Raw genomic sequence first — 21,821 nt, 5'->3', positions numbered from 1 at the left:
GCAGGGTGTGTGGCAGCTTTTCCTCATTCAGAGGACAGTGTGGCCTCTGCTGTTCCTAGTTGCAGTTCAGATCCTGTCTCTCTGGGCATTTACACCCTCCTAAACTATACATTGAACTAGAATTTGGGAAGTCTGGCCTGTAGACCTTTGCTGGATAAGGTAAAGTGACAAAGGTCCACGGTGATGAGGTTAACATAGTCTGATCTTAGAGGAAATAAAGGTTGACAAGTATGTTTTGAAGACCCCTGCCCATTTTGACCCCACTCAGACAGGCAAGAGAACTTTATTACTCTAAGCTTATTTTCCTTTCCATTTTTACTCTGCAATGGCTCATTAGCATTGATCTCAGAAATGACAGTAATAATAGTGTTACTTGTATAAAAAGTTACACAGTCTTCAGTAGACACATCCATCAATTAAGCATGTGGTACTAGAAACCAAAATTAATGAGGAAGATAGGTGTGTTAATGAAATAATCATAGTATAATCAATTTGACTGTTAAAAGTTGAAAAGCATTTCAGGAAGACGGTATGAATTCATAATTTATGTCTAAAAGTGATTAATAAAAACTATATTTAATAACAAAGCTATTTGTCATCATTTAAGAGTTAAGCACAAAAATTACTCATTTTGTGGTTCATGTTGTCATGAGACTATAGTTGAACAAATTTGTTTGGAGGCCTCCTGTGTGCCTAGAAATAAGCTAGCTTGTCTCTACTCCCCTAGACCTGGGAAACAGCCTTTGGGTGGAGGGAGCCATGCTGTTACAGAATAGCTGTGCTTTGCATCCTTTTCAAGGTGTCTCTTCCGTGTGAAGAGGGGACTTCAATGGCTGCTCAGTGGGAGGGTGTACTTATCACTACCGTACTTGCCATCGTTGGGAGGGAAAAAAGGAAAGTGTGAACACCCCAAAGCCCCCCTAACACTAGGCTTTGTTTACTGACTCTTTGATTTAATTACTGTTTGAAGAGGACGGAATTAGCTGTTAATTGATTTGATTATCCAATTTGTTTGTTTCAGGCATGATTCCAACGGAACTGCAGCAGCTCTGGAAAGAAGTGACAAGTGCCCACACTGCGGAGGAGACCACGGGCAGCAATCACAGCAGCCTGGACCTGACCGGCACGTGTGTCTCGTCCTCAGCACCTTCCAAGACCTCCCTCATCATGAACCCGCACGCCTCTACCAATGGACAACTCTCGGTCCACACTCCCAAGAGGGAAAGGTAGGAGCATGCCCACCCCTGTCTGTGGTCAGTACTGTCTTCCACCCGGAAGGAAGGGGGCCGGTGGCCTTGCCCAGTTCTTTGTCTCTGGGAAACTTAATTGTATTCACCGGGGCTTGGATGCGCATATGATTACTTCAGAATGTGTTCGCTATGGTTTGGGTGTGAAGCATCTAATTATTTTCACCTTTTCACCATGGAGTTAGCACTTTGCTTAGATCTGCACTCAGCTTAGGAGCCCTGGCAGAAGTCTAGTAGTTCCTCGTTGGAAGGGTTGGCTCTCAAGGTTTCCAGGCCAACTGTGTGCCCTGCCAGGAGCTCACTCCATACAAACTGAGGAGCGCCTTGGCTCTGAGCACCTTTGAAGGCGACAGTGGTGTGTGCTGTGGGCAGTTTCAGGTCTTGGCTTGAGGAAACACAGCACCTAATGCTGGTTAACCCTGCGCGCCCTGGAAGTGGGGGAGCCTGTCTGTCGTCTTCATCGTGCGTCCCAGAAGGAAGCACGAGCCTTTCAGCATAGACCCTGAGGAAGGATTGAGATGACGGTGGGTTGGACCGGAGCACGCTTTCTCCTGTGGTCCCTGAGCTGGTGCTGTCCCAGCTGGCGCCTTCCTGTGTGTACGTTAAGGCTCTATATTTTCAATGCCCCGAGCTTTGGATGAACAGTAGTTGAAGAAGCTTGGACTGTTTTTAAGATCCTGACTGCGTTGTGTTCCTTAACGCCCCAAGGAGATGAAGCAGTTTGTTTATTCTGTGACACCCAGAAGCAGTATTGCCAGTGCTGAAATACACTTCAGAAATGGAATATATAATGCTCCTCAAATGGACCCTTCTTTTTTTTTTCTGTTTACTATTTTTAGACCCTTTCCTATATATTTCACATGTAGCGCTTGTAGGCACAGAGGGCAAGAAGCCTTACCAAGAATTTCTCATGGCAAAATGTTTTTATCAGGCAAAAGCAAACGCTCTATTTTGTTTTTAAGTCCAAACGACTCGGTGAGAAAGTGTAACTCCATCTCTCAACTAAGCCAGTACAGTATCGCTTCGTGTGTTCTCCGAAATCCTGAGCACTCTGCCCTCTGTTTTAACTAGGTATGCATTGTTTGTGTTAGAAGAATGCTGTTTGAAATACAGTGTGCGGTTCCGCAGAATTGTGTAGTGATGGGTTGGTGTGTGACCGACCACCTGTGCAGCGGCAACCAGATAGCATAATGGAGATGAAGAAATCCCTTCCCTGCTACCGTAGCCATTGTAGCTGTGCAGATGGAGGCATCACCCCCGGGTTTGTAGCCGTGGTCATGCCGTGAACTGGTTGTGCTGGCAGTTGTATGGAAATGTGCAGCACACACAGTTAGAAACAGGACATAACCCCTGACGGCGATAATGCTGCCGGTGCTTACTGTACTGTGCTGGGTGATCGTTAGTTTAGGATCTACTCTGACCATACTGTCCCCACACCATGTTAGTCTGGCGGCAGCCTCCTCCGTCATGTGTTACCTCATGCCTTGGTTGCGTTATGGTGTTCTTGTGCTTGGTTTACTAGTGGATTGTTTTGAGCAGCCCGTCGGGGCTGTAGGAGCGGTGGATGACTGACTATATCACACGTGCTTGCATGTGCACACATAGCCTAGATGTGCAATCTTGGACCACTCAGGTCTTCGTGGGTATACCCTGTGAAGTTGCCCATGTCTCCGAATGTGTCCCTCTTGAATGGCACACACACTTATACAAATCTGTATCAGATTTGAGCTTCAAAACCATCGAGGTTTTCAGAGATGAGGGTAACACGTGCGTTATAACTAATAACTGCAAGCCTCCTTGAAGATTTCCTTGGGATGTCTCTGGTAGGCATGGAACTAAGAGATACTTTCAACTTAGTGGTCTAGAAGGGTTTGAAGAACAGAATGGTGAACAGGAAGGACTGGTTTGTGGCCTGGGCCAAACACAGCTTCCTGTGTCTCTAGCTTTCCAGTGGTGGAGGATACGTATACCTGGAAACCAGTCTTCGGTCCTCCCCTGGAATCTCTTATAATGTCTTTATTACCTTTCTTTTTAATTTCCAAGTAGCAAACCTTAGATGGCTTTAACGGAAAGATACTAGGCTGCTGCCCTTTGGGGTACCGGCTCTCCCTGTCCCGAGGTTGATGCTGTCCATTTACTGCAGAGTGATTGAATTACATCTTTATCCATAGACGGAGCAGGAGGCCATGCACTGAAAAATGCCGACTGATGCACTTAAGGTATTTGTTGCAATCTTGTCGGCCGCTGTGGAGACTGCACAGATTTTCCATGACACAGAAAAGTCTCCTTGTTTAGATGCACTGTGCTCAGTTTCCTCCTAAAAGGTTAGATATCTGCAGTCCGGTAGTAGAACAGCAAGGAGGCAAGCCAGAGAAGAATAGGCCTTTTCATGTCTTAAGACACATTTGAGAGTAAGTGGATCTAAGAACAGTCTAATTCCTGCAGACTAAGTTTGTTTGATTTTTTTTTTTTATGGTCCTTATTTGTCTGCACAAATGTTGCATTTAATCTTCTGCTAAAATTAGCCTGTGGATCAGAAGAGAATTGAGAGTTCCACCAGCCTGAATCTGGATGTGAGAACAGGCTGAGTTCTTGTTACACATGCAGAGAGGAGGGAACTAGGAAATTATATGATGTTAGTGACTCCCTTGACTGTTCCATTTCATGCTATCTGACACATGGACAGTGGTGGCTGGCTTCAAAGAAGACTCTAGCAGTACACTCGGTTTTCATGTTTGGTGAGTGCAGGGCCTTGTACATGTTAAGCAGACGCTTGACCACAAAGGTAAAATCCCCACCTTGTACCACCAGACTTTGAACTCATTATAATACCTTAGGTTAAAGATAGCTTAGTAGCTTTGAGCTTATAAAATTGATCATTCAACAATCAATAATCTTTAAGTTGGTCTTATATAGATACGGTACTTAAAACTTAGTATTAGCATGTCTTTACCTTATCATGAATGACTATTTATTCATTTATTGGAAATGCTGGGGATATGCTCGGCAAGTGGTCTGCCCCTAGCCCTGAGCCCCTTATTATGATGTGTTTTAAAATCTCATAGATGGGGGCCACTTTGTGAGTAGAAAAGAGTAGCAAAGGGAAGGAATCGGGGGCGTTTGTCATGGAAGTGTGTTCTCATGTGCACACCGAGCTGTCGGGGAGACACCTCAGGAGTTCTCCTTACTGCCCCAGGAACCTTTTATCCCCCCCATTCTCCTCTCTAGGGCATTTGTGAAATATGCATCCTTACAAGCTCTCCTGTGATTGCCAGGGAATACTCTTTTTCCCTTCACCCTCTAGAGCAGTGACCGCACAAGCCAGAGGCCTTGCCACCGTGCGCAGTTATCCAGCCTGGCAAACTCCGTCCTCCGCTAGCAGCCTTCAGGGGATTGTTTTCCTGAAAAGATCTAGGAAGTGTTGTATGTGAAAACTGGTTGGAGAGAGAAAGAGAGAGAATTTTTTTTGTCCTTCAAAGTCGTGGGCCGTGTAAGGCTCTTACCTGGCTCCCATATCTCCATGCCATTTGGAAACCTCCGCCTTCCCGCTCTTGCCCCGTTCGGTTTTCAGCGTCTGTGAGCAACCGCCGCCGCAGCAGTAGCTCTGGGGTTTGGTGAGCTGCAATCTGTTAAGGAGATAAATAATGTGCTTGGCACGACACTCCTACTCTCCTCTTTAATTTGTCTTACACAAGGAAAATTATAATTAAATCATTCAGGGTAAACCCTTGAGTGTAGAGAAGGGAAGAAACACACTTTGGTAAAGATTGCCAATAGAAACCCACTTCCCTGTTGCGCAGGGTGGAGACGTCCATCAGTATTCAGCAGCGTGTGAGGAGGAGCGGCCCATGTGATTTGTGAGGCGGATGCCAGCACTCAGATCAAGGCTTGTTAAGATCCTGTCCCCGTGCGAGCGTGGACGGTCAGCATCGTTAGAATTCAGTGCGGTGCCACGCTTCCCGCTTTGCGTTGCTCCTGACAATTTAATAATGTTTATTGTGCTGATTACGTATAAAGCCATCGGGGCAATAAACACCCCTGTTGTCAGTGCCTCGGAGGAGCACGGTGGGATCAAGTTGAGCGTGCCCAAAGCTGAAGGAGAGGCACAGGAGGAAGCAGGTGTGTTCCAGCCTCCTTGCTCACCCATTGCTGCCGTGGCGTGGCGACCTCTTTAGTAGGGAGACAGAAGTGAGACCTGGGACGTCTGCACACATGAAGACATTACCTTGCTCACTTTACTTGTGGACTGTCTCCCTTCAGGAAATTCCAAGTTTTGGTGTGGGTAAACAGAACCAACAGAATGCAAATGAAACATTTATTAAAATGCTAAATTTAGTAAGCCCTTTGAGCTGCTTGGATCAAAGCAGCTATGTAAATACAAATAGCAATTACTACTTAAGTAATTGCCTGAATTAAAATTCTAAATATCACATTATATTATGCTGCACCAGGGAAGGGAAGGCACATTAAATCAGTGCCTTCCTGCTTGCCAGTTGCCGCTAGACTCTTGCGTCTGGAGCGACGTCTCGTTTTATTCACAGGACTACTTGGGATTCAGTGGGGACTGTCACCCCACTTTACAGATGAGGACGCTGAGTTACAGAAACCAACCATGGCTCTACGGTCATATGACTAAATTCAGTGTCATAGCCAAGATCCATGTTCAGATCTGACTTTAAAGTCTTTCCATTCGGTATAGAAGTGAGTACCTACGTGGAATTAAAAACCCGTGTCCCTAAGAGAAACTTTACATTTAATTGCAATTCATCCTAACATCAATTATAGCCTACCACTGGGTGCAGATTATAACATATAAAGGAAAATAAGTCCCCTATTTATTTTTCTGTAGATAAAGATAGTTCCTACGTCTTTTTATCTTTGATGAAGAGAGGTGAGATTCATAAGCTATAAATCACTTAAATGGTATGAAATAGTACACAAGGATAAAAAACAAATCTCCTGTAGGAAATGCACACAGACAAATGCAAGCCAGTCTGGGCCCTTTACAGTAAGGCATGCCCCTCGCTGTCTGGCCTGCCTTATAAATCTCGTGTGTCCTCACTGAGCATGTCATGTGCTCTTTCTTCTATTTCAGCCGCCTTCTGCAGTCCAAATTAGAAATGTTACCCCTCCCTCTTCCTTCTCAGCTTTTTGACTACAGTTCAGCCATTAGCAAATGTTTTATGACAAGTATTTCTCTGATTCACAGTTCTGCTCAATACTTGTTACAAGACTTCCTTAAAGCCTTTGGTTAAAGAGGTTTCTTCCAGCTCTGCCAAGACTGTGGTTGTGTGGCCTCTGCTTGCTCTGTGGCCACTGTCTACTTAGACACGGGTTACCCACAGTAGAACTCTTCCCTGTGAGGTCTAACCTGCCCTCCGTCCGGGCAGGGTGTTACTTTCCATGTTTTCAGGCTCACTGGTTGGCATAGGCCTCTGAATTCCCGTTGCATTTTCTGCACCTTGCAGCTGGCAGCCGCCTTTGAATAAGCCCTGAAGGCTTCTGCTTGGTTAGTGTGCTTTTTGGACCACTCCAGCTGATTTCCGGTCTCTGGTTTTGATTTGTGCCCTTGTGGACATAGTACTATGTATTTATCTGTATCTCAGAAACCTTTGTGTTTGTGGCCCCCTGATACTTGTGAACAGCAGGGAACTTGGAAAAATGGACTTCCCTGGTGGTTTAATTTGCTTCCTCTTTTGAGAGAAAAAAAAAAATAACAAACAAATTTTGGTTGATGAAGAAATGCTGATGCCCTGGGCTGAATTACTAACATTCTGGAAGTTTGTTTTAAGAGCTGTTCAGGGCACAGGAACCTTTAACTTTGCATATTCTCACAGTGACATTTAGGGGGGTCTGATGAATCAGAAATTTCAGCAGTAAATTCAAGTTTCCATTTTTTTTGTGTGTGTGAATAATACTTTCACACTGAAAATTTTTGTTTCTTGTAAATCACATTGTTTTATATTTCTTTTGATTTAAAGCACTGAGAAAACTCCCTGTCCTAATCATTCTTTCCACTAAGCATTTCCGGGAGAGACTGAGTGGTCAAATACTGGTTTTGCACTTGTTGATCCTCAAAGCTGCTGATACGCGTTAGACACTTACATGATGTGTTACGGAAGCCCACGTGTGGGACCCACCAGCCAAGTTCCGTCTCCCTGCTCCGTTCTGTAAATAGCTTTGTTGGGACACAGTTGTGCTCATTTGCATATTGATCACAATTGCAAGCGTGAGTATTGTCAGCCTAAATCTTGTGGCCCACTAAAAGCAGAGACAGACATTCATTCAAACAAAGGCGGCCTATTTATCACCTGACCAATTTGGGGGAAACTGCCTTTTTAACCATTAGGCTGTTTCTCAGATCCTGCGCTGATATTCTCAGTTTTGTTTGTTGGTTTTCCCAGTGCTGGAGACTCAGGATAGAGGTGTTTTGTTGCACACTCGGCTTTCCAGGCCTCTTTTTTCTGGACTTGTATTCCTTTGCTCTATTATGGTATATGTGAGTTGGTATTTGTCACACAAATGCTCTTGGCTCCCCAAAGCTGCTGACCTAGAGTTGTGTTGTGCCTTGTCGTGTTAGGAGCTTAAGAGTCTCAGACCTAGTAAACTGGCTTGTGTGTTGTCTTAGATGCCCAGAAGTTGGCCACAGATGCCCATTCAAGTATCAGAATCAGCTTCAACTGGTGGGAAATATCATAGTCATTCCCATAGTTGTTTTAACATCCCAGCCATGTCCCTAAAACTAGTGGCTTGTCACTCTAGTTCAGGCTAACAGACATGGCATTAGGCAGCCTGGTCCCACCCATTCCCTGTCCTCAGGAGTTACTAAGAGACCTTGATTTGTGGCCCATGTCTTGGCTCTGTGGTCAGAGGCAAGTGGCACTCTTTCAAGGTTTCCTGTCTTTCTATTCTTTGGGAAATCAGAACGCGGCAGGCGATGGCGATGATACACAGTTAATGCCTCTGTAAATGTTCTTGTACGTGAAAGTCCATGCCTGATAGATTTAGTACAAGTCTTGATCCTGATTTTTCCTTTCTTAATCCTCACAGTAATTGCATTGTCTCCTTTGCGCAGGTGTTGCATCCAGACCCCAACAGATGTTGAAACTTGCAGAAGTTAGGTAGTAGTTGGTGACCACTTAGGGGACTAGACTAGATCCCAGCTCTTCCTGACCCTCACCTGCTTAGTTGCCAGGGCACAGCTCATCTGAGCTGCTGTAACTCAAAGTTGGATGTTTGATTGGTCAAATTCAGAGATCAAGACTAGGAAGCCGAAACCTAGTCTGGTTTCCTAGCCTGTCTGTCTGTACTGCTAGAATTGGAAAGAATTCCAAAGAACTTGCATGGCATCTGTTGTCTCCACCACTTCCCTGCCATGTTTTCCAAGAAGGGAGTGAAGAGGTGGAAAGGGAATGGAGACAGTGGAGTGAGCAGGAAGACCACTCTGATCTCCTGAAAGGTGAGGGACGAGTGGCCATGGAGAGCTGAGAGGGCTCCAGATGATGGCTGTGTGGTGACCCTCCTGCTCTAAAGCCAGCCCCCATTCCCCTCCCCAGCAGGAAAGTAACCTGCTGGGGACAGAAAGGTTCTTGCCTAGATCAGATAGGAGCACCCTGGGGCTCAGCAGCATCCTGGATCCCAAGCATCTGCTGTGTGCATGGCAGCCATCATACTCTTGAGAAGCAGGGTTTATATATTGGTTTCATTGCTCCTAAATGATCCTTCTGGGTCTCTTTAGAAGGAGGAGAGAAAATTCTTCCAGGGCATGGTGCCTCATCACTTCCCATCATCCACATGTGCAGGGAGGGCACAGAGAGAAAAACTTGACAATGTTACAGTGCCATAAGGGAAAGGTTTATAGATTTTCCTTGACTGTTCACTTTGTGGAGTGATTAAAAGAAAGAAAGAAAGAAAGAAAGAAAGAAAGAAAGAAAGAAAGAAAGAAAGAAAGAAAGAAAGAAAGAAAGAAAGAAAGAAAGAAAGAAAAAAACACCCCAGCAATCATTCTCTAACAGCTGTTGTATGCTACCCCAATAAAGTGCCTTTTACCATAACATAGCATCATTAGACTCTATAAATCTTACCCTGTTTATTGTGCTTAACTGACAAACGCTTTCCAATAAAATGACATCATTGGCGTGAGGAGTTATGTTCATTTTATAAGTTTCTCTTAAACTGAGCTGATTTTAATTTTTCCCTTTGAATGTTTGATGGTACGGATCCCCAACTGTGTCTAACCTGCCATGTTTTCTACCCCAAATAATATTTGAGGCCTCATACTCTTGGATCTTCTGGACATCCTCTTTTGATGCAGGACCATTGCCAAGCGGGATCTATCACACAATCCCTGGGTGGGCACCTGTGCCCCCCCCCCCCCCGAAAACATGCATTTGCGTTCTAATACTGATGACACACGAAAGGTGTAAAGAAAGTGTGGGGCCAGAGAAGAGTGAGAGCCGGGCTTGCCGGACCCCGGTGGTGCTGTGTTTTTACTCCTTACCTGTATACGGTTCATGCTGAACCTCACACTTTTTTACTGCTTGGATTAGAAGAAGAGAAATGCCCCCCCGCCCCCAGTGGGCATTAGAACCATCCAGAGGAGAAAGGGGAGCTTAGAGTCTCCACCTAAGCAATCCCATGATGTGGCTAAGTCCCAATGTCACCCTATTTTCATATAAATGGCAAGTTCCCATGTTCCGAGAGTCAACAAAGGGGCCAGTGCTAGGAACGTAACTGGAAGCCACGTTGCCGTCAGTTCAAGATTGATGAAAATGCTCTTCTGCACTGTTCCTGGGCTGTTCTTCGTAGTGTTTGGTTTTTTTTTTGCATCTGTCTTCCCCCAAGTCTGGCTCTGTGGGCCTTTGTAGGGGAGACACCCCTCTTGCAAGCTGGCTCACTGGGGTGATTCACACGAGTGCGTTACATATGTACAGCATGCCTGAAGTCCTTTATTCTACCCCCTTTTGTGATCAGTCAAGGCCCAAGTATATTATAGAGTGTAGTCTCCTCATTAAAACAATAGCGGGGACTCACAAAGGGAAATTGTTAATATGTGTTCCAGCCTGTCACTTCTGCCTGTGTGAATACAGAAGATAACCGCTCCTTTGGGAAACTACTTCGGGAATTGAGCAACACATCCGCTAGCCAGAGAATTCTCCTAACTGCAATTTTCCTTTTTGTGTGTACTCAGAAATAGCATCCTTATGGGCTGCTCGGTGCCACTGCACAGACAGAGCACAATTGCCATAGCCCAGGTGGCGTTAATATGGGACAATCCCCCGGGCACATGTCGCCAAGAGTTGTACAGCTTGTTCAGTGTCTTCATCCATATGGCAATCTGTCCCATTCACAGAAAGGCATCAGGGCTGCGCCGGGTGGGGACCGTGGTCAATGTAGTGTGAAGAGTCAGCTTCCGTTCATGGCAGCCTCCCTCGTATGGCGTATTTAATTGTAGATCAGCAAGCCCACATGACACGCATGCACTCTTGTGTGTTCTCTTCACAGACACACACACTTGTTTCTTTATTCCCCAGGTTCAGGAGCACATGGTTTAGTAAGATTCTAGTGTGCTGAACACCCATGATGAATAGGAAGTCAGTTAAAATCCCACACAGAGACCTCTCTGGGCTCTTGTGCAGGAGTAGCTCAGCTTAAGCACTGTATGCTTGTACTCAAATTCTTTCAGACACGGAAACTCTTCTCTTGTTCTCTTTTTCTTTCTCTCTTACAAATACTAAATGTTTTCTTGTCCAGTTTGAATTGTTGGGTTAAATAATTTGGTTTCTAAGTCTTGCAGGAAAAAAAGGAAAAGGAAAAGGAAAGAAGTGGATAAAACCAGCCTTAGAATAGTGAGAGTACCCCACGGTCCCCCTGGCAGGGGAGATCTGCAGAGAATGGGGACCCTCCCGGCCTCGGAGGGGAAAGGAAGGATGTTTTTAAAGACACTCGGGTCGGTTCACCAGAAGGCACTCAGGCTCCACTTAGCTACTGGCCCCACACCATGTTCTGCTTTTGTGTAACTATTTGTGTTCTTGTTTGGTAAACAGACCCCATAGCAACTGGAGGCTGTGGCGTGCTCTACCTGTAAGACTCCCTAAACAAACAGACTCATGACCTTCAACTCACAGGCCTTTTATAGTCCTCAAGGGAAGCTGTCTCCATGCAGGCTGATCTCTTCTCTGCCTTCCCTCCCTTTCCTTTTAAAAACATACTCCAAAGACTATCTTTGAGGGATCTCTTGTGCAGTATGTGTTTTCCACGTTGGCTGTGAATATGGAAAGAGCTTGAGGGCCTGTGATGGCGGCCAGAAGGAGAAAGATCCCTAAAGTGTGTGTGTGTGTGTGTACGTGTGTGTGTGTGTGTGTGTGTGTGTGTGTTGATGAAGTATGCCGTGTGTGCTTTCAAAGAAGTGGGCTGAGTTATCTGGCACAATTCAAGGTCACTGTATATCCATGTCTGTGGTACTATCTCTCCCTTTGTATCTGAACCATCCATGGGAACATTCTGGTGCATATGAGCCCCTATATTCAACTCACATTTCTCCGTATGAGTCATAGCGATGACAAGAATGAGACGTCTCGTGTTAAAGATCAGTGTGAGAAATAAATGGCAGTTTACTTTAATTAGAAAAAAATTGACACCAAGAGCTGGGATAATCCAGTGGCGTTTGAATAAATTAGAGGATGGTACAGCCTGGAATAAAAAGAAACTTAGCAAGGACAAATGGGAACTTGTCCAGAGTTCAGCAAAAAATGTGTTTCTAAGTGGGACACCAGTCAGAGGGACAGGACTAACGTATCTACTCAACCAAACTTGCCCGGTGGCAGCCATGTACCAGGTGTCTAAGCTCCAAGAGTTGCAGCTGGGCAGCTTCAAAGTTTTCCCCCAGGGAGCTCACACTGCAGTAGAAGAGAAATAGAGAAAACGTACCCTGTCCTAATGAAAAGACAGTTCAGTGGGCCAGGAGGGCCCAGGAAGGAGCTAGGTGTTACCACCTGGGCTTAAGGATAAAGTTAAAGCTTAAGGGTAAGGCAGAGCTGGTGAGTGGTCTCTGAACAGGTCAAGGAATAGTTCTCTCACCCCAGGGCACAGCAGAAGCAAAAGCCCGGAGTCAGAGGGAAAAGGAGAGCATGCGCTGTCAGGCAATCACTCCTGGCTTGCTTAGGTCAGGGTCTCACATGGGCACTAAGGCAAAGCTGCATAAAGCAGGTTAATTCCTCCTGCTGGGCCCCCATTTTCCACCTCTGGAGTTAGTATAATGTGTCATAGCAAGCCTGGCTAGTAGATTAAACCACGACAACCAAAGAACTTACAAATATTCTAGTTGCCTGCATACTGTACTTCCCCCCTCAATGCTCACTGCTGCTATTACTATTGAATATATCTATCAACAAATTCAAAACACATTTGTTTTGTACCAGTTGTAGTTTCTGGGTATTAAAAGATGACCGTGCGTGATACAGGTTCTTCCCAGTCAGGAGCTCAGTTTAACCAGAGAGACAAATGTGGAGACGGACACGTGTGACAGAAGCATACAGCTAAGTCTAACACAGTATATGATCTGCTAAAAATAAAAATGGCTGCTCTCAGGATACCAGAGTGCAGTTATCCCCTGCACACACGGGCCTCCTGTGAGGGTTTTAAATGCACTGGGGGGGGGGGGGATGTTCAGCTGTCTCGCCTGATGTCAACCCTTGTCGCCCATCACAACCAGCCTGGCACTTAGTAGGTGCTCAGTCCACTGCAGGGACTGAGTGTGATGTGGTGAAGAAAGTGGACCAGTGGGATATTGATGGGCATGAACCTATTAAGAGCCCTTCAGTATTTTCCACCTTTTGTCGTCCCACGTCTTGCCTGCACCTGGGTGGCCTGTGGCATTATCTGCAGAGGTTTCGAACACGTAGAGCAGTTGGCTTTCTGCTAAGCATAGATTTTAAGCTTAAAGAAACATGCACCAGAAACACCCGCAGGGCTGGCTGAGCTGCAAGTATTGTTGACTCAGGAAGTGAAGGTGGGGGTCTAAAAGTTGGGCTCTTCATCAACCATGCTCTGAGAACCAGTTGTTACCTGTGTGCTGTGCCATCCTTCCTGGGATGTGTGAGGGTCCTTGCTGATGTCCTTCCACTGTTAAGGAGAGAGAATCAGTGTGAAGTGTGGTAACTAGAACAAAATCTAGGTTTCACTGTTAAGACTCATCATTCCAGAGACAGAAGTCCTCAAGGCTGTGGCCCAGCACAAAGGATCCTGGTGTTGGCCTTTGTGCTGTCTCTAACTGATCTCTGGTTTTGTCTATAAACTTCTTTATTTTGGTGCTTATGTACTTCCCTGATTCTGCTCCCAGCTGAGCTCCTACAGATGCTTTAAGGCCCGGACCACATATCCCAACACCTGGTGTCAGAGTTCTGTTCAGTCCATTCTCTCCTGCTGGGGATTCTGGAAAGAGTGTCGACTGTTCATTCACATCCCATGCCACTGTGACTCTTCACCATCAGTTTAAAAAAAGAAAACAACTTAATGTTTTTCTCCTAGTAAATGGGTTGTGAATCAGGGATGCACATATTCTAATATACTACCCATGCTAAAATATCAGAGGCTGAGAGAATGAGATACATGTGTGCAATACGCATATAAAAACTGTGTTCGCACATGCTTTAGACATTTCAGTGGTATCTTATCCATTTGGGATCTGCATGCACCCTGATGTGGGAATTCTGCACTGTGGTGCTGGCCCAGTGAACATTAACGACCTATGTTCTTCAAGGAAAAAAATAATCAATATAAGTAGTGTGTATTTCTGAGGAAACACAAGAAGAGGCTGATGGTTTTGAGCCAATGGCAATGTGTCTCAAACTCGCCTGTCCCTTCCTCTCCTGTCTCCTCATCCAGCTGCTCATGCGCGATTCCTCCACCTCTGGAGAAGGAGGTAACCCTTGAAAGTCTTGTCTTGATTGACACTTGAAGCTGTGGTGTTGGAATTTGCAGCTGTGCTCTTTGGGGTTCTGGGTGTTACACGTTGGCTCCTCTAACATATGGCCAAGGTTCCACAGTGACCTTGTGACTCACCAGTGCAAACACACAGAATGAGATGCCAGCCTAGTGGCGTTAATAACTTTTGGATTAGTGGCCCCTGTGTCTGTATTGACACAGTTGCTCACCGCCCTCCTCGGAAAGCTTTCTGTTTTCTTAATGAGATGCTGGTGTTAATACGGCCAATGGTATAGAGTCTTATTTCAAACTCTAAACAGGCCTTGCTGGTGTCCAGAACAAAGGCTGGACCTTGGCCACCTCTTACTCTTTACCTCTGTTTGTTCTATCACTCATCACCTTGCAAATACAGGTGTTCTGCCTCCGTCACTACCCACCCAGTGTGCTACACTGAGATCTGAAGGCCCTGGCCAACCTTGAGTTCTGTGGTGCTCATTCTGCCCCCAGCTCCATTGTCCTGCTGTGCCCCACACTCCGATGACTAGGAACACAGATACCAACTTCCTCTCATTGTGGCTCAGAAAAGGGGGTCAGTTAGTATTGGCGATCTGATCCGTGATGGAGGTTAACTGCCAATCAGACCTCCAGGCAGGCACTCAGCCTCCAGTGCTTTTCAGCCATTGGCCAGCCACATAGCTAGCCTACATGAGATGTCCCCACCTCTGCAGTGACCAGCTCTGCTTAAGAGCACTGGACACAGCGGTCTGTGGAGTGGAAGCCCCTGTGAGTCTTGTCTAGTACAGGCAGGATGCCTAGAGGGTTCTTCCTCAATAGAAATCAAGCATGAAATGTGTCTTCAGAGCTTTGCTGTTGTGCTGGTATCAGCATAGAAAAGCTAGATGGCTAGATCCCACAATGCTCTCCTGGGGGCTTCAGCTGGTGACCCTTGAGTCCTGTAAACAGGTGCCTCTCTGTTGTGGGGATTGGTCTATCTACTTGGAGGATTATTTGTGGTGTTCTCTTTAAAGCAAGCCACGTTTAAAGTTTAAGTTGAACACATCTCATCCTCTGAAGTGGCCCCTGTGAAGTCATCTGGTCCACATTACACTATGTCTGTGTGTCTCCTTGCACATGTCTGTTCCATCCGGCTTCATGAGCACACACACCTTTGAGTAAGGCGTGATCGTCACGTGTGAGCATTTCGGTAGGACTTTCTCATTGTAAAGGAAAGGACCTTGGCTCTGTGTGTACTCCACCCAGTGCTTCTAAATCCAGCTTGCATGGTACTCGTGTTTTCCGAGAAAACTCTAGAATGTGTGCTTGGCCTCCTCTTGAGTCTCTTTATCTCCCATTCCGATTCTTTTACCCCGGGGTTCAGGAGTAGAAAACAGGCTGAGAAGATACCCGAAGCAGATCTAGAGTTTGGATCTGCAGTTTTGAGATGCTGCCCAGTTTGTTGATTCAACTGTGTGTGCTGGAATATTGTTGCTCAGTGTGATACTTGGCAAGCGTAACTCAGCAGCCAAGTGGCCCACCAGGTCCCTCGTGGTTTAACTTAGCATTTGGTAAACAGAGCAGAGAATGACCTGTCGTTGGCCTTTCCTGTTGTTATATGTTTGTATGTATCTCAAAAACGGCAGGAGCCTTACATGTAATTCATATGTTATAGGGGCCCAATGAGCCTTTTTAGGAGTCTGTTGTTGTTAAATGGTGAGGCTGCCCGGTGCCGCCATATTGCTTGTTTCTATATCTCAGCCTTGCAATTTCAAACCACATTCGAAGTCGTCTTATGTCCAACCTTTAGCCCAGCCTTTCTGAGGTCAGCCACAGAAAAAGGGGACTCTTAAGGGTCCTAGATTTAAACATTTGAATGGCCCAGCCACGCCAGTGACTCCAGGAACTGATTAGATATGTAGACTCCTGGGCCCTTGTCTTAGACTTCTGGGTCAGAATCTGCACAGGAAGGTGTTGAGGGTCCTGAGCCCTCCACATAGTCGTTCTAAGCCTGGTCAGTTTTCATGAGGTCATTCTCCTGGTGTGTTGAATTTTGGGTATTTATGTATGTACCTGTTAGTGCTTCTTTTAAAAAATTAACCTTTATTTTTATTTTATGTGTATGGGTGTTTTGCCTGCATTATGTCTGTGCGCCATGTGGGTACAGGGCCCACAGAGACCAGAAGAAGATACAGTCAGTTGTGGGTACTAGGAATTGAACCAGGGTCCTCTGGAAGAGCAACCAGTGGTCTTAACTACTGAGCCATTTTTCCAGCCCCGCCATTACTGCTTCATACCTAATATTTTATTCAACAGATTTCATAAAATGTTAGGACTGAGCAGTCACAGTGCTAACACATTCATCACATTTTCCTCTGGTCTAGATAATCAGAAACACATGAGTAGAAAGTGGGAGTATTTGTGTACTATTCAGACCCATCCTGCCCACCAGGAGTGGGCCAGTCCCTGAGACCACGGCGCGAAGAGCGAGCCTGGTTTTATCAGAATATTAGACAGTCAAAGCAAGCAGCAGGCGCTGGAGAGACGGCCCAGCAGATAAGAGCACTGGCTGCTTTTCCAGAGGATCTGGGTTCAATTCCTGACACCCACATGGCAGCTCACAGCTGCCTGTAATTCCAGTTTCAGGGGATCTGACACCTTCAGACCAATGTATATAAAATAAAGTTAAATAAATGTTTTCTTTAAAACCAAAATCAAGCAGCAAAACCAACCGGGACAGACCAACGTAGTTAAGGTGGTCACCTCACCTCCTCTCAAGGCACAATACTGAGAGCAGATGTGCATAGTAATCTCCATTATGGCTTAGAAGCACAGGTCTGCACTCAGTAGACTAATCCGTAGTCGTTCCAGTTGCGAGTCATCCTGGTGAATATCATATCACAAAGGGATGTGAAATCCTCTGATTAAACATGATTTAAAAAGCCTGAGAACGTTGAGATGACGAGTTTTCTGGGAAGGGGAGTCTAGGATTCCTCTGTGAGAGAGAAGCCTGTGGGTTTGTTCTGGCGGGTAGATGACTGGTCTTTCTTCACTCTTGGTACGTGGGTTAGTAAGCTGTGGTGAAGCAACCCTTTCTGTCTGTGGCAGAATCTCAGACTAACGGACTGACGAACAGCAATCAAGTAACCAGGAGTGAGAAGGGACTGTTCAGGCTCTAAGTGTGACGTCTTCCTTGTGTGCAAATACTTAGTGTGAAGTAAGAAGCCTGTCTCCTTCTAGAAGTGTCTCGATGACACTAAAAGGTCCTTTATACAGAGTTGCCAGCAGCACTGCCCCAGGCTGGAGTCTTGGTCTTCTTGCTCCCACGTCTCATTTGCTCTTCCTCAGGCAGGTCACAGACCTCTCCCCTACTACAGAATAAAACTGGAGAAAACGGACCTGACTGTGGTTGGACCTCTAGCCAATTTTGCGGAGTATAAAAACATTCCAAAGCTAGGGAGGTAGTGTGAGTAAGAGCGCTTGCTGCACAGCATGAGTATCTGAGTTCAAATCCCCAGTGCCCACTTAAAAAGCTAGACATGACTACATTTTCATCTGTAACCCTCACAGTGGGATGCAGAAACAGGAGGCTTTTGGACTCTGGCCTAGTTGTCTTCAGTCTCCATGTAATAAGGCTGAGAGTATTATCTCCACCCAGAGGCCTCCTCTGCCCTTATGCAGACAGGTTCAGGTAACTGCATATATAAGTGTGCATATACATCACACATATGGATATAGACACGGACACACATGAAAAACAAAACATTCCAAGAATAAAACCTTGACTGTAAAGTGGGACAGAGTATTTAAGGAATCATCTACGATTGTGAATCTGCAGGTCATGTGTGATCGAGGTCCAAGGCCACCCCATCTAGTTTGGTGCCACTTTGAGTGTGTTTGATTCAGGTTGATGTGCTGTATGCTTCACAAACCTGACACTGCCTTCAGAAAGCTCAGACTTAAAACTGAAGTCTCTGTCCTTTTATACAGTGTCCTCATTAGAAATCTCTCAATTAAAATTTTTCCCTCGGATTCCCACCTAAGCACCTCCTAAAGTGGTGCTCATCTCATTGGCTAGATAACATAGCGGGAAAGCAGTGGGTGAGGACTGTAGGGGGGGGGTAGGAAAAGGTAGGAAGCTTTTCTTTCTCTTTTCTTTCTTTCATTCCTTGTTTCTTACTTTCCTTTCTTTTTTTAAAGTTAACGTTGAAGAATGGCATGAATCAGTGGAAAAACTTAAAAGAGCCATGGCTTCCATTGACACTTGTCATTCTTATGACCGTGGGCTAATGATAATGGAAGGGGCTTTTCATTACTGTAATCGACAGTCCTGGAACTGTGTATCAAGGGAACAGCTTTCTGGACACCAGAAGCATCTCCTTTAGTGTTTGGTCTGCCAGTGAGCAGAACCTTCCCATCCAGAGTCACGTGCGGAACACATGAGAGGACAGGATTCTGTGGCGACTGCGTTATTGTGTGCACATGAAGAAAGCTGGACACATGGACAGGAGGCCAAGGAATTGGGAAGACAACAGACGGGGAGAGACTTGGACAGTCAGGAGTCTCAGGGTACTTTTGGAAAAAGGGGCCTCCATTTTTACCATCCTGGCTGCATCTCTCAGAGCCAGAGTTCCATAAACATAGGCCATCTTCTGGTTCACTCGGTGGAAGTTCGAATACTTGGTTGGGACAAAGAAAGTGGCCCCTTGGGGATAAGAGAGAGTCAGTAAAAGGGGGTGGGCAAGGGTGGGCAAGGGTCCATGTGGTTGCAGCAGGCAGGGGATGGATGAGAGGGTGGTAGCCAGCCCCTGCTCCACAGCAGCAGTGAAGTTGACATAGCACCTTCCTAGAAGGCATCGGTCACATGGCATTCATTCCTTTAATCAGGGTCCATTAAGCATGAAATCCTGGTGGCTGGTTGGTGACAAGATGTTCCACATGGATGTACTTTAGGTGGTGTCTTTGGTGGAATTTTGGTGGAAGTTTTACCACAGGGGCTCCTGGGTGGTCCCTTCTGCTTTTTAAAGAGAAAATAGAGAGGGAGAGCAGAGAAGCCGTTAGCACAGCGGTCGTGATAAATGGAGACTTCATTGACTGAGCTCCTGGCTCTCCCTGGGTAGAAATAGTGTCTATTCCCCAAAAGTGTATGTCCACTCCATTTCCATGTCAGAGACATCCGCAGCACATTCTGGAAGGATTTTTTTGGCCCATGAAAGAAGAGCGTCTGGGAACATTCTCCTGTAGGTTTTCATTCTCCATGATGTCCAGCTGCTAGGCTTTATTTTAATGAAAAATTTATTATTTCTGTCCCCACTCACCAAACTCCAGAAGTTATCTTACCATTGAGTTTCATTTTGGAAGTTGTTTTATGATTTTTAGAGATCTTTTTTGAACACCAAATGGCATAAATGAAACACATGGCGCAAAGGGGTATGGAGTAGGTGGAGTTAAAAACCCAGTCCTGATGTTCCTCTTGTGTTCAGTTGACCTTCAATAAAGGTGCAGACCATTCAAATGGAAACGCGGTATTCTTTTCATCAGATTGTGCTAGGGTGACATTCAGAAGAAAAGAATTGAACCCTTGCCATGTATCATATGCAGAGTTGATGGAGAGTGGATCACAGACCACGAGAGAGGGAAATCTATAAAACTCTCAGACGCCAACATCTTCTCTGCCTTCAATTAGGTGACTATTTCTTGAATGTTTCGTCAAACGTGAAAGGAAACAACATAAAAATGTATAAATTAGACTTTATCAATTAAAATTTTTTTTGTGCTTTAATGGTACACCATCAAGAAAGTAGGAGACAGCTCAAATGAGTGTAAATATTTGTAATTACAGCTGGTGAGATGTTTGTATCCAGAAAAAAAAAAAAGGTAGCAATGAAACAATACAGGTAAACATAGGCAAAGGATTTGAGGAGGCATTTCTGTAAGGAAGCTGAGCAAATGGCCATCAGCTAATGAAAACACCTTTAGCCATGTTAATTATTAGGCAGGTGGAAATTGAAAAAAAAATCATCAAGCATCACGTTCCTTCCACACAGGCTGGCGAGCAAATGACAGAACTACAATAGCAAGTGGGGAGAATGTGGGGAGGCTGCCTCCCTGGCCAGGTGCTTGTGGGGATGTAAAGTAGTGCGGGAACCTTGGAATGCATTACCACGTGACCAGTATGCATAGCATCCTTAGAATTCAAGACTTGGGAGACAGAGAAAGAGGATGGTAATTCAAGCCCAGCCAAATAAATAAGTAAATAAATACAGGGAAATACGTAATTAAATAAAATTAAAGTTACTATACAGACCAACAGTTTTTATTTCTAAATATATATTCTAGTGGGTTGATTTTTTTTAATTGGCCTGTTTGTTTGAGAGAGAGAGAGAGAGAGAGAGAGAGAGAGAGAGAGAGAGAGAAGACAATGAATTGGATGAGTGAGGAGGAGATGGGAAGAAGAAAACCATGATCAGAATATGAAAAGAAATTATTTTAAATTTTAAAAAAAGTGGAGAGGGTACAAAATGATTCTCAGAGCCTGAGGACCAGGATGCCTGTTGTGAGACAGTGTCTTCTAGAAATCTCAATAGTATAGTTACCTAAACAAGACCTATATAATGACAACATGACTGACATGCCAACATGGAGGAAGGGAATTTCACAAGACCCTACCCTGAGATGAAGAGCTAAATGGCTGCTGAGAGAATCAGTCTTCTCCTGGGATGATCCCCCTGATAGCTTATCCAATCCCAAGTGGTCACCTCAAATAAATACATGTAAGAGTCATTCTAAATGGACTCAGGAGACATATATATGTGTATATGTATGTAACAGTAATAATTAAAGAAGAACAAGTTATGAATTTGGGAGTCTGTTGAAGGAGAGAGAGGGAGGGTAGAGATTATGTAAATGTAATAAAATCATATATACAATTCTGAGAAAAATTAATTTAAAAACCTTGAAAACAAAACACATTTAAACAGGTACGTAAGGGCTGGAGAGATGGCTCAGCCGTTAAAGGCTAGGCTCACAACCAAAAATATAAACAGGTACATAAATTGACCTATTCAGAGCAGCAGTGTTCATGGGTGCCAACATGTGAAACAGCTCAAATTGTTCATTAAGAAATCACTGGATTTAAAAAAAATGTGCTGCATAAATATAGTGGAATAGTGTTTAGCCATAAAAAGCTGCAATTTGGATGTGTTAGCCTCTAAAACATGCTAAGTGAAAGAAGCCATATACCAGTGAGCACATACTGTCTAATGGTGTTTATATGAAATGTACAGAACAGGCAAATGTCTGGAGCCCGGGAGTAGATAAGTGATCAATGGGGGGTGGGGGGGGCTGCAGGCAGGGAGGGGGTAGGGAGTGCCTGCTGCTAGGTATAGAATTTCTATAGGAACACTACGAGTGTTCTTAAATGAGACTTTGGTTCTATAGCTCCAAATGTACACAAAATAATTGACTTCACATTCTAAGTGAGTCAACTCTTCAGCATATGACATATAATTCTATGGACCACCACCAACAAATTATTATTTTGAGCAGTTGCAAAAAGATTAACATAGCTTTCCATGACTTAGTTTATCATGTACATGCCCATGAACTACAGTACAGTTTGTAATTTTGGTGTGATGGTTAGGTAGGGAGAAGGGG

At 45.0% G+C, this 21,821-nt stretch overlaps 1 protein-coding gene across 15 annotated transcripts in view; it reads left to right on the top strand.

The window, feature by feature from the left end:
* Foxp1 (forkhead box P1) overlaps window positions 1–21,821 on the top strand; it is a 524,457-nt gene that overhangs the window by 443,738 nt on the left and 58,898 nt on the right. For all 15 annotated transcript variants that reach the window (XM_015989405.3, XM_076567455.1, XM_076567453.1 and 12 more), the window contains one exon: window positions 1,022–1,226. In XM_015989405.3, the coding sequence (XP_015844891.1) occupies window positions 1,022–1,226 (205 nt within the window). The remainder of the gene's footprint in view (window positions 1–1,021; window positions 1,227–21,821) is intronic.

The sequence above is a fragment of the Peromyscus maniculatus genome, chromosome 3 (genome assembly GCF_049852395.1).
Source record: "Peromyscus maniculatus bairdii isolate BWxNUB_F1_BW_parent chromosome 3, HU_Pman_BW_mat_3.1, whole genome shotgun sequence".
Taxonomy (NCBI): Eukaryota; Metazoa; Chordata; class Mammalia; order Rodentia; family Cricetidae; genus Peromyscus; species Peromyscus maniculatus.
This window is presented reverse-complemented; position numbering and strand designations above follow the sequence as displayed.